The sequence below is a fragment of the Squalius cephalus genome, assembly GCF_949319135.1.
Source record: "Squalius cephalus genome assembly, chromosome: 16".
NCBI classification, from domain to species: Eukaryota; Metazoa; Chordata; class Actinopteri; order Cypriniformes; family Leuciscidae; genus Squalius; species Squalius cephalus.
Genome location: NC_137137.1, coordinates 7414903 through 7428430, shown reverse-complemented (window position 1 = coordinate 7428430; position 13528 = coordinate 7414903). Strand labels below are relative to the sequence as shown.

At 36.5% G+C, this 13528-nt stretch overlaps 1 protein-coding gene across 2 annotated transcripts; it reads right to left on the bottom strand.

Annotated features, from left to right (window-relative positions):
* Positions 1 to 1259: 1259 nt before the first annotated feature.
* cept1a (choline/ethanolamine phosphotransferase 1a) lies at positions 1260 to 12949 on the bottom strand. Of its 2 annotated transcripts, XM_079896398.1 has the most exons (11): positions 12696 to 12949; positions 12484 to 12590; positions 8627 to 9042; positions 7066 to 7213; positions 6364 to 6505; positions 5802 to 5886; positions 5371 to 5502; positions 4977 to 5135; positions 3875 to 4000; positions 2916 to 3076; positions 1260 to 1474 (listed from the first exon to the last, which is right to left on the bottom strand). In XM_079896398.1, the coding sequence occupies exons 3-10, from the start codon at positions 8975 to 8977 to the stop codon at positions 2939 to 2941; spliced, it is 1281 nt and encodes a 426-aa protein (XP_079752524.1). In that variant the 5' UTR covers positions 8978 to 9042; positions 12484 to 12590; positions 12696 to 12949; the 3' UTR covers positions 1260 to 1474; positions 2916 to 2938. The 2 variants fall into 2 exon arrangements, with proteins under 2 accessions (XP_079752524.1, XP_079752523.1); XM_079896397.1 differs by having other exon boundaries at positions 1260 to 3076.
* Between the last annotated feature and the right edge of the window lie 579 nt (positions 12950 to 13528).

Genomic DNA, 13528 nt, shown 5'->3' with positions numbered 1-13528 from the left:
GTGTTTTTGTGAGATGCTCTCCCTAAAGTCCTGTGACCAAAGTCAGCTGACACTCATTCAGCGTGATTTCACTTTCTGCACTCAGAGAAATGAACACTCACATGCACTCACTGTGTCCTCTGCACACGGTCACCTCTGAAGGCCAGTAAGCTAACCACACTGGATATAGCACATATAGGTACTGACGGTCTAAAGTTTGGAATAATTAAAAAAAATTAATGTTTGTGAAAGAAAGAAGTCTCTTTTGCTCAATCTATTTGATGAAAAATACAGTAAAAAAAAAAAAGTAATATTGTGAAATGTTTCAGTTTGTTGAAGGCGATTATATCAACAGTTTTATAGTATTGTAGAATAAGTGCATGGATTTTATTTTGGATTAAAAAGTCTTCCACTTGGAAAGAGCCACTGTGGTCAGGAAGGCCTCACAAAACACTATTCTAGTTAGGGTTTAGGGCAGTAACTGCTCCACAATGCAGATGATTCATTTGTGAAATACTGTATGACTGTCACTGTTAGCTGAAAGACAAACACTGTTCATTTACAAAAAGCAGAGCAATACACAGTTGGAGTTTAATAAAATACCAATGAAAATGTCAAATACATGCATGACTTAATAAAGAAAATATTAACTGGTTATTTCGAATAAAGGCCCTTTCACACAAAGAACGACAACTATAAAGATAGCTATATAACGATGACTATTATTAGCGTTCACACACTAGCAGACGGCATCGTTCTGTTATAAGCGCGCGCTCTGCCTCTTTAAATGCTCGCGCTATTAAAGCAGGATGGATTCTGATTGGCTGTTAATGTTTTTAGCGTTCATTACTCGGTTGGGGAAAAAAATCGTTCTGAAAGTGATTCCAACCGTACCGTTTCTCTGTGCCGTTATTGCTGTAGCTGTGGTGCGAACTCTGCTATTCTTAAAACTACTTTTAAAACTACGTATTTATAGTTATCGTCCTTGGCGTGAACAGGCCTTAAATCTGCACTAAGCATATTCAAATATCTTGCCATGTTAAAAATACTGTGATTGCCATATCACTACAGCCCTCACAGAAGACATACTTCCCACTAGCTGCTTTTATATTTACATGATTTTAATGTTTTACCATTTATTTTTACACTATGATGCTCAAAAAAACATTTGCATTGCACTCCAAGGGACTTCAAGAATACCACATGGTATAAAAACCATGGTATGTTTTTTCTAGTATAAGAATTATACTAAAACAAACTGAGGCAGTGATCAAGAAATCTGCTAACATAAATATAACAATCTTTATTTCATGACCATTAATCTATTAAAAAGAAAGGTATTTGCTGTAAATCAACAAAAACAACAAAATCCTGGTCAAAGAACAAATTAATACAAATATGCAAATGCAGTTGCAGCGACAGGCGTCATTTTCTTCAACTATGTGTGTCTTGCAACTTTGGTTGACCTCAGCGCGGCCCCGGTGAACGGATGATGCTTAAAAAAGGGAGAAGCACAAATACACAGAAACCCACTGACATAAGATTCACAACAGGATTAAAACATTTCCAATCAAAGACTCGCACCTAGACTAAAATAACATGTACAAGCAACTGCTCAGAGGTAGATGCAAAACAATAACGCGTTTTGAGAAATTTACATTGAGCTTGGCCACTCTGTTCATATTCTACCATTGGAAGCACCCGATACAGAACTGCAGGGTTAATGTCCATTGTTTTGCAAAATAAAGGTCTCAAAAATCCAGTTTACTCTGAAACAAATTGGCATGAAGGTAAAAAAAAAATATATATATAATGACTGATTTAGCTATAAGAACTCAATGAAACAAGCAGGAATATGAAATTGCATCTTTGTCGACTTTGATGCTGTGAACATAATTTACTTACAAACAAAATACGATTTACACGAGAGGCTAAAAATAATATCAAAATCGCTGAGTCCAACTTTTACTGTGCATAGAAGTATAATGACAGTGACAAATAAAAGGCACAAAAATAATTTAGCACAGGTTATCACATTAACTAAAGTATTTAGACCACAAACACGATTTTTAGGTTTTAATAATCTATTATTAAAGGTTCACATATGTACAGTGTAACTCATAACCATTCTAGACGTCTTTCTTGGGCCCAGTTATTATTAGGAAAATATGGCACGATCAAAATACTGTTTCTAATACAGTTTTTTATTATTTAATGACATGGACATACCTAAGTAATAATAATAATTCCCTCCAAAACACAAAGAAACATATGCATAGAAAGAAAAACTGTGTCTATACTGTATAAATTAGTTAACCGAATGACATCAGAGAGGCTGAATTAGCATTATGTGAAATTCTTGATGTTTCTGCAATATTGATGGAAACACCTGTGGCTTGTTTTTCATGTCAATTTTATCTCTTCCCTCTCTGAAAGCTCTCAGACAGCAGCACAGCTTTGTACGTGTACTGGTGTGTAAGTTTAAATTGGTTCAAATTTCATTTAGAAGTGAATGGCCGCAAAGTTCACAATTAATACCTATGGCATTCTGTAATTATTACATAATTACATTCAGATGTATCGTTGGTCGTAAACGGAATAAATTATACACTGCTGGCCAAAAAAAAAAAAAACCCAACACAAAACAAACATTAAAACGGAAAAAATATAACAACTTTGGACATTCATAGTTGTGGCCTCTGTGGCAGATCTTCTATTCTTTGACTTACAAACTATGGCAAAACAAAACTGGTCATCTAACATTGCAATACTGACAACTGAATGGCGTTATAACCGTTGGATGCCTATTCTTTTTAACATTCCCTTTCAGCCTTCAAATATCCTCTCTTCATTACGAGAACAAAGTTTGTAACTGCAGCCATTTGGGCTCGGTCTCTGTGATTTGTGTTTCACATTCACTGAAGTGCGTGACCTACTGGAGGTGTTTGAGGAGCAGGGGTTAGTGGTGATTTTTGCTGTCTGCCTGAACTCTGGATGGAGATGGAGGCTGGATGCTGAAGACACGGATGTTTAAGTGTGTGGCGATCTGGTTACAGACACTCACGCAGTACCGCACCAGATCAAACGCTGACAGCACCTATGAGCAAAAAGGAAAACGTTCAAGGATGGCATACGCACTTTTGATACTGCAAGATGAAAAATTTAAAAGCAGCAAACCTTTTTAAGAGGTATGCTTTTTGAGGTTAAATATAGGTGAAGATCATGAGCTTCCTAAAGTTAAAGAGCCATGATCTACCAGGCTCAGCTACAACTACAGTGTTTGAGGGCGGGTCAAAGTAGACATTGTTCGCGGGCAGCCAATGAAGACCATGGGCTGGCATTATGCAAATTTGTTACATTGTTACATACATATGTAACAGGAAGTGAGACCAGAATTCCTGACGACTTCTGGAGACAATAACTCCATTAGAAACTTTGTAGACCCTTTACATTCACAAACAGCTATATTAAACACTACATGAAAGGTAATATCTGAAATAGGGGCACTCACAATCAATTTTGCTTCTGTATTCAGACATATTTCTAGGTGAAACAGGATGTTCAATGAGAGGTGGAAGCTTTGCGTTTGGTGAGCTAATAAAATATTTAAACTCAAATCAATATTTTGTGTATAGTTATTTAATTATGTCATCCGGGAGACATTTATTAAGAAAGTAAATAGTGTCAATTTTAATTTCATGTTTTTTTTTAAATGTGATTTTAGTTGACTGTATCTGAATGACTTTTTTTTCAACTTAGTTTCAATAACCAGTCTCAGTAGACCGTGGAATTAGCTTTGCGATGTGAAAATTAAAGTATGTCTGCATACTACACTGAGCTCTTTATTTCAAAAGAGCGAGGAGAATCAATGTTTTCAGACAGATCCTGAACGTACCAGAGCGACCCACAGAAGACAGTACTCATTAATGAAACTGTTGAAGTACTGATTCAGAAACAGCAGCGCTGGTCCGGTGAAGGCCAGGTCATTACGCGGCATTTCACTTTTTGTCATATGAGCAACCTGGAAAACAAACCAGACATGATTTTAGTGACATTTAGATTAACTGATACTAATGCAGCTGGAGTCTGACAGATATTTAAAAGATGTGAACTACAGACAACGTCCATTATTTATGCTAAAATGTGCAGAAAATCTTACTAACAGCAATTTTATGCTTGCGTGCAGCTTAAGGCATAATTCTTCCTACCAGTTATAAAAAGCAAGCTTAGACCAAAAGTTCAGGTAGAGGCAGGGCCTGACATTAACTTTTTTGCTGACCAGCCAGTGTGGCTAGTGGTTACTAAGTTACTAGCCACAATTTTAACATCGATACCATGGGGAAAAATGGCCATATAGATATTTTTTATATTATCTCATAATTTGGCAGCAGGGATATTAGGCTGCTGTCACTTTAAGACCTGACGCACAGATCCATTATAACAACTGTTTACGTTCACTTAAATACATAAATGACTGTTTATGTGAATACTCGCAAAGACTAGCATTTTGACATTATGGCATTGTGTGTATTTGACTGTTTAAGCGCAATAAGCAATGGAAAAATGAATATATTTAGTAGCTACTGTGAGGCTTTACGTGCATGCACTTTGGGTATGAGCACAAAATCTGCAGGAATGAGTAAAACTATGCGCAATACGTGCAATCTCACGCCGAAATTCAAGCCTTGTAACACCAACAATATTCACCTGGAGCAAATGAAACTGTATTGGAAGCGTTTCAGCTATTTCAGTATCAATATTTTTGACAACAGTACCTTTTTAAAAGTCTACAATTAAAACATTTCTATATTATATATCAAAATCAACCCGCCAAAGTGGCTAGTTGGCGTGACTGCTGAAATAGGGTGTTAATGTCAAGCCCTGGGTATAGGTATAACAATAATCTGCCACTAGTATTCATGTGTTAGGAGCAATTTATTATAGTACTTATTTAGTGAAGCTGAAATAAATACAGTATACTGATGCCATAAACTTACCACAAGTCTGTTGGTGATTTTGGCCGAGACAAACCCAAATGCTAATATGTATAGACAGGGATGTCTCTCAAAGAGCTGCACCGATGACTTCTTATAGATCATTAGAGCAAGTGTGATGACCACTCCTATATGGAAGGATGGAGACAAAACGCTCGTTCCCTAAGAAAAAAAAAAAAAAAAAAGTTGTGCCACTAATTTAGACTTCATATAGTAACAAGCTTCTTTTTTTATTTTTTATTTAGTGCAACTCATATATTTAATTAATTCAATAAAAAAAAACAGGTTACTTAAACAGAATTAAAATTCAATGAAATAACAGAAAATTATTAAAAGACATTGTAATTTTTATTTTCATCTTTTAGCATTTTTTTCACACATTTTAGCTTGAACTTACCGCGATAGTTGATCCATTTTTGCCCATTCCACCTGTGAAAATAACCCGGAAGTAGTTTGTGCAGGAGAAAATGGCACCCAGAAGAGTGAAAAGGGCTGGTACTATTTTAGCCTGGATATTCATCACAGGGATCTGAAAGATTAAAAACAAATCTCTGATGTCCTGTTTCATTATATATAGCGGCATAGACTGCAGCATGTGCTAATAAACAGAATGATATCATCTGCTGGTGTGGACACTAATATAGCTATCGTTCTTGGTGTGACCGGGCCATAAATGTTTCAAATGTAAGGGATTCTGCATTTCCCTCAAAACATGCAGCAAGCTAGAGATTTCCTGATCATGATATATAGATTAAGCACATTTGACCATGAGCATATGCTTTAATCAACTGACAAAAATTTGAAAGAATTAAGATTGATTTAAATTACCACAGATTGCCAAAAAGCTGTTCCTCCAATGGCAGCCAGTAAGTACATGATTATAATGAAGATTTGTACTTCAGTCACATCAATTCTGCACAAGCAGAGAGCAAAGAGAGATTAAAAGAAGAAATAAAGTTAGTTATGTATTAATCTCATTCTTTTTATCTGTAGTGCTTTATCAACAGTACAACAGCAGTCTGAAAACTGCCAGTTTCCCATGAGTGGACCAGACCGTTCAAATATAATATTTGGGTAACACTTTAGATTAGGGAACACACATTCACCATTAACAAGGAGTTTTCCCCTCAATAAACTTCTAATTACTCCTGTCGTTGTAGTGGTTATATTTAGATATGGTGTAGGATTAAGGGATGTAGAATATGGTCATGCAGAATAAAGCATTATTATGTGCTTTACAAGTACAAATATACAGCCAATATGCTAGTAAAAATGCATGCTTATAAGCGACTAGGAAACAGTGAATAGTGTTCCCTAATCTAAATCTTTGTGTACTGAAAGTGAAGTACAGGAGCCATGAATTCTGATTAAAAGGCGAGTTTTCACTCACATGCCAAAGCGCAGTGTTCCAGAAACATACGTCTGCCAGTGGGCACAATAAAACATGAACATGCCCACAAAACAACAGAAAAACATCCAGTCAGGGTGAGTACCCATCTGAACTGCTATACATGTGCCCAGGATCACAAACACTGCATCAGAGAAAGACAGAAAACAACAATACAGGCTTCAGTAAGACATTTGGCATGTACATATGGCCATCTATTTAGGGATGCACAGAAATCTTGCCAAAAATATGATTATAAACTTACTTTAACATTGTATGAGAGATGGAAAACAAAGCAGTGTACATCAGATCCATGCAATCATTACCTTAACATTCTCATTGTTTCTGCTTAAATGAATATATAATTTGAGCTAACCCCATGAACTGTACCTTTCTGTCATATGGACATTACATTGAAACAGTCACCTCTGATAACACATAACTCTTATTTGTAAAGTAGAAACATGCATTTTCTATAAAGCTGCTTTGAAACGATATGTAATGTGATATGTGAAAAGCGCTATTCAAAGCTATGGGATCTAATAGAAATGTCTGATGGAAAAGAATTAGCAAAGTTATTTTTCCACAAATATTTTAAAAAAATTAAATCTAAATTAAATAATAGCCTAGATGCTATTTTAGTAATGCCAAGAAATATATCATAATAGCAGCCGACTGTATTTGCATACACAAACGTGAGCCGACCTGTAGAAAGGGAGTCGCAGCCGTGGTCAAACAGCTCGCCGAGTGGCGTGCTGCTATTGGTCCGTCGTGCCTGCTTCCCATCTATAGCATCCAGTGATTGGTAGATGAACAGACCCAAAGCACAGGCTAAGTATGCCCACGTTGGTGCCTGAAAAAGACAAAATTGAAATAAAACGGGCTTAAATTTCTGTCGACTTGGATGCTTTTCACAGGAATTTGTGAGTCAATGACCAACATTCAACTTGGTGCCACAAAGGTGGACATTAAGTTGTTCTTTTATCCCTAATAAATACTAATGGTAAATGGAGAGAGAGAGAGAGTGTCGTATTGCAGACTGTGGTTTCCACATTGCCATAATGTTTTCCATAGCAGCAGGACCCATAAGACCGTTATATCTGATAAACAGAGACTGTTACAGCCAACAGAACAAGCTGTCTGACAATACACAGTATCTTATCACGCTGTTTAAACAGACCACAGCAATTATCTCCTCGGTAGAGCTCAGAATATAATAAAGTATGGCCTTCATAGACTACATGTGAGGCAGGGTAAAATGCAAAGCCAAGACTTTATTGCAATCGCTACTTCATATTCATAATTACATTAGAACTGAGTGTTCTAATGGTGACCACTGTAACAGAAGTTAAATATTCATAATTAAATAAAACTGATTATAAATCATCAAAAATGTCATGTCCTAATGGTAACCACTGTAATAGCCACTAAATCATAGTTAGATTAAAATCGATCTAAACAAACTAAAAAAAAAGACCATATTCTTATGGTGACTACAATAATAGCTTCTCAATATTCATAAGTGGACTGAACTGATATTAAAATCAACAAAAAAACAATGTCCTGATGATGACCACTGCAATGACTTTTTAATATTCATAATTATTAGACTAAAAACTATAGTACAAAAAACATTTCCTAATGCAATAGCGGGTTGATAAATATTCATAATTAAAATAAAAACGGTTGAAACCAATTGAAAAACTCCCTGACTACAATAAAAGCTACTAAATATTCATAAGTAGACTGAACTGGACTGAACTGAACAACAACAAAAAATGGTGACCACTGCAACAGCTACTAAATATTCAAAATTAGATTCAAATCAATTTTAAAATAAACAAAAAGACACTGTCCTGACAATGACCACTGCAATCACTACTAAATATTTAGAATTAGACTAAAACGATATTAAAACTAGCAAAAGAGACCAAATGCTACTGGTGACTACTGTAACACCTACTAAATATTCATAACTGATATTAAAATCAACAAAAATGACTAAGACCTAATGGTGACCACTGCAAATGCTGCTAAATATTGATAATTAGACTAAAACTCACATTAAAATAATTAATAACAATTAAAATAACTGCAAAAAAATCTGCTTAACTCCTTTAAACTGAACTATATGATGATAGTCTGCATTATACCACTGTTAGTAGGTGAAAATAAAATGAATTAGGAGGTGATTTGTAGTTGATCCATTTAAACCAATAATCCAATATACTGAAACAGTGATCATTTAAGTAAAGCATGAGCATACCTGTTCGGTGGCAGTAGGGCAGTAGTATACCAGTATCAGAGTGGTGATAATATTGGTAGCAAGTCCCACTATAGTGATGAGGTTCGGAGCCATCCAGAGAGGCACTTTGCTCACCAGCCAGCACCAGTATCCCTGCATGAAGGACTCCATGAGGGACCGTCCCGCACTGCTGTACTGATGATCCTCCAGCCGTTTCAGCTGCTGCCGGGACAGCCGGGATACGGGAAGCTCCATCAGCTTGGTCAGGAGACCGGAGCACTCTTCTCCACCTGTCACGGTCAGGTCACGGGCCACAGAGGAACTGGGTTCAGAATCGGGCTGAGCCCGGACAGGTCTCTTGTGTGAGCTCATGCTTCTCTGAGGATCTGTGTGGATGTGGTGAGTGACTAATCCACAATGAGTTTATGGGATTAGATCTATGGGAACACAACCATTAGCATGCAGAAATTAATATGGAACAACTCTAGACACCACTGGAAAACAGGAATTGATATTTAACTAAATGTTTTTGTGGGGTGTGGAGTAATAGTTAACTGCTATTTAGTAAATGATTTCCATACAAAGAACAAGCTGCACTAAGATCTGAAAAAATCTATAGTTCTATCTATAGTTAAATGAATTACTCAGGGACAACAGAGAATATCCATTTGGACAAAAAAACAATCTGCATGAACCATTTCAGTCTGGCTTTCTTCCTCTCCACAGTACAGAGACTTCTCTTCTAAGAGTAGTGAATGACCTCTGATACTGGTGTCCTCAGCCTTCTGGTCCTCTGGTCCTACGGTTTGCCATTCTGTACTCCTATCTCATCTAACTGCTATCGGTATTACTGGAACTGTCCTTCAGTCGCTAAGCTCATATCTCTCAGACATGCAACAATTCATTAGCATTAATAAACACAAATCTCGTTCTGTCACTGTTTCCCGTGGAGTGCCTCAAGGATCTGTTCTTGGTCCCCTTCTATTTTTAATCTACATGCTTCCTCTGGGTCAGATCATCTGGCGTCATGGTCTTAAGTTCTTCAGTTATGCTGATGATACACAAATCTATCTTACTGCTCAGCCTAATTCTGTTTTTTCCTCCCCCTTCAATTACATCTTGGCTATATGATCTCAAAGTATAATGGCTCAAAACTTCTTAAAACTGAATACTGAAAAAAAAAAAGAAAAAAAAAAAAGAAATCCTTTTAGTAGGCCCTAAATCCCTTGTCTCCTCCCAACATGACTTCTCAATTCATATTGACGGTGTTATGGTTTATCCTTCACCTACTAGAAGCAATTGGGGTACTAATTGATTCTAAATTATGCTTTAAACCCCATATGAATCCGCTTGTTAAGTCACCTTTTTTTCCATCTTCATAATATTGCCCGTATACGACCTTCGTTAAACCTCAAAGATTCTGAAACTGTTGTCCATGCTTTTATAACCCCACGTCTGGACTATTGTAATTCTTTGTTTTATGGCCTACCCACTAAAGCCCTTGATTGTTTGCAACTAATTCAAAACTCAGCTGCTCATGCCCTTACATTTAACAAAAAAATCAGCTCACATCACTCCCATTCTACAGCAATTGCATTGGCTCCCTGTTATCTTTCACTTTCAGTTTAAAATACTTGTCCTAGTTTTCAACGCTTGTCATGGTTTAGCACCTTCTTAACTTTCAGAATGAATACACCCTCATGTTCCTGCCTGTACTCTGAGATCGAGTTCTGAGAAGTCCAAATCTACTGTTGGTGACAGGGCATTCAGCACTTCAGCTCCTAAACAATCTCCCACACAAAACCTCAGTGCTGTCTCCTCACTCCAGACCTTTAAAACTGATCTCAAAAATTATAATTTTTTTTAGTTTTGTTAACTGATTCTGATTGTCTACTTTCAATTTCAGTGCTTACTTTGGTTGTTGTCTCGTATGTTATATGATCACTGTCTGTCTGCCTGTTCATATTGTTGTATTCTGATTGTATATTTGTATCCATCAACATTATGTAATAAAGTGTCCTTAGGTTCTTGAAAGGCGCAATATAAATTCGTATCAGAGTACAAAATAAGAAATCATCTAGTCTTTAGCAGGTCTTAAAATTTGGTAAATACAACCTCAGATTAACCATGACATATTACACGGTGTCATTATTTATTTAACAAAATTCAATAGCTTGTAGAACCACCTTTAGTAGCAATAACTTGAAGTAATTGTTTTCTGTAGGACTTTTTCAGTCTCTCAGATCATTGTAGATGAATTTTGGCCCACTCTTCTTCACAATGTTGCTTCAGTTCATTGAGGTTTGCTGGCATTTCTTTATACACAGTTCCCACCACAGCTTTAAATCTGGTTGAGGTCTGGACTTGGGGCCATTGCAACATCTTGATTCTTTTCTTTTTCAGCCATTCTGTTGTAGATTTGCTAGTGTGTTTGGGATCATTGTCCCGTTGCATGACCCAATTTCAGCAAAGCTTTAGCTGTCGGACAGGTGGCCTCACAATTGATTCTAGAATACTTTGGTATACAGACGAGCTCATGGTCGACTCAATGACTGCAAGGTGCCCAGCAGGTCCTGTGGCTGCAAAACAATCTCAAATCACCCCCCCCCCCCCCCCCACTACAGTGCTTGACAGTTGGTATGTTTGTGCTGATATGCAGTGTTTAGTTTTCGCCAAATATGGCACTGTGCATTTTGGCCAAACATCTCCACTTTGGGAAGGACATTGGAAGCTTTCTCCTGGCAACCGTTTCAAACATGCCAAACTTGTCCAGTCTTTTTCTAATTGAACTGTCATGAACTTTAACATTTAACATGTCAATTGAGGCCTGTAGAGTTTGAGATATAGCTCTTGGGTGTTTTGTGATTTCTCTGAGCATTGCACGGTCTGACCTTGGGGTGAATTTGCTGGGAAGTCCACTGCTGGGAAGATTATCAACTGTGTTGAATGTTTTCCACTTGTGAATAATCCTCACTGTAGAAGGATGGACTTCAAATGGTTTAGAAATGGCCTTATAACCCTTCCCATATTGATGGGCAGGAACAATTGCTTCTCCAAGATCATTGCTGTTGTCTTTCCTCCTTGGCATTGTGTTACGCACCAGATCAGCAAACTACCGAAAACTACTGCTTTTATATAGTTGGTCACGCTTGCTGATGATCAGTTAATCAAAGGCATTTGATTAGCAGTGCCTGACAGCAACTTACCCTCTTAATTCCTATGGCTATACTTAGTTTTTCATACATGGCTTCTCCATTTTGGCCAAGTTTTTGTTAAATAAATAATGACACAGTGTAATATGTCATGTGTTGTTGTTCATCTGAGGTTGTATTTACCTCATTTTAAGACCTGCCAAGGACCAATGATTTTTATGACGTCCTGATTTGAAAACCATAGAATTCAAAAGGGTGTACTTTCTTTTACACATGACTGTATATATATATATATATATATATATATATATATGTATATATATATATATATATATATATATATATATATTATACACACACACAAAATTCAGATTTCATTATAGCAGATGTCCTACCATGCTTTTATACTTTATTTGAGGCCTCTTAAAATATTAAGCTAAAAAATAAACTTATATCTTCACAGTCCCTATCACATTTTACATACATTTTTATTTCAGGTAATATTATAAATGTGCTATAAATAATTAAACAGTAAACGCATTTTAGAGTCATTGTGATTAATAAAATTCGGTTGAGCTCAACAATACATGCCACCCCAAAATACACCTGATACTAAAGCAAAAGGGCAGGACAGAAAGATAAGAGAAATGATTCATTGGGATCTAATAAAACCAAACCCTTGCAATGTGGCATTGATCTGTCTTGTATGTTTTATGAAGAACTCACCAGTTGACTGTATTTATGAGATCTGTAACAGCCCATTAAAATCCTTCTACTGGATGATGACGTCAACTTGATAGCAGGATGAGTGACGTCGTCAACTTGATGGCGATCTGTCAAACGTGTCAGGCAATAGAAATGTGATATGCGTTTATAATTGTAATTACATTAAACATTTTTACAGGCAGCGTGATTAATAAAGTTGTGAACAACAGTACCTTTGTTTAAGTGGTGAAGATGTCTTCTCTCCTCGCAGCATTACCCTGGAGATGCCCGTGTGATGCTAAAAGTTGAATTCTCAAATAAATGATAAATAACTTAGATGAGGAAATGCCAAGACGAACAACCGTTCGCATGAAGGGGGAGAGGCTTTGGTGGAGGATCGTTAACCGACAGCAGCGCTAACGGCGTGGATGAGATGCAGAGGCGTGAAAAACGCTTCAATAAAGGAACGACAACACCTTCCGGAAGTAGGCATTTCAAAATAAAAGAAAATATAAAACATAATTTAAATTACATTAATCAGATCTATTCATAATGAAATTTCATTATTTACAAAAATGACCAGCCATTAATTCGTACAGAAATAAAAAGTGTTTGTTAGGTTTCTTATAGATGTCAGCAATGCGTACAAAACCCATTGCTTGAAATTAAAGGGTAATGGAAACTAATAGTGAAATGTGACGGTACGTGTACAGTTTGGTCTAGGGCTTTTATTGCTTTTCATACTGCCCTTATTGTTCTATTTGTTTATGTACAAAAAATAAATAACAAAAAGAAACTTTCTTTCCTTTTAGCTCAGTGTAACAGGACCAAATTATAAAACACCGCCCCCTAGGACAATAACTTTGGAACTGCATCCACTCAAATGGTATCTATCTATGCTTTTTAATTTTAATAATTAACTTAAAACACTACTTACTACCCTTGAGTCACTTTCGTTCTCAACCTTATTGGACAGTCGCCACAATCTCTTGAATAAAACTATTTTTTTACAAAGGCAAGAAATCACAGTTTAAGTACAAAAGGAAAGTAAGGAAACAGGATAAAA

Bases quoted from the DNA above. Each gene is read 5' to 3' on its own strand.
- cept1a (XM_079896397.1), bottom strand. From the start codon at position 8,977: ATGAGCTCACACAAGAGACCTGTCCGGGCTCAGCCCGATTCTGAACCC. The intron at 6,506-7,065 runs GTCGGCTCACGT...TCTCTGATGCAG, and splicing joins CTGCGACTCCCTTTCTACAG to TGTTTGTGATCCTGGGCACA. The intron at 4,001-4,976 runs GTAAGTTTATGG...TTTGTTTTCCAG, and splicing joins AAATCACCAACAGACTTGTG to GTTGCTCATATGACAAAAAG.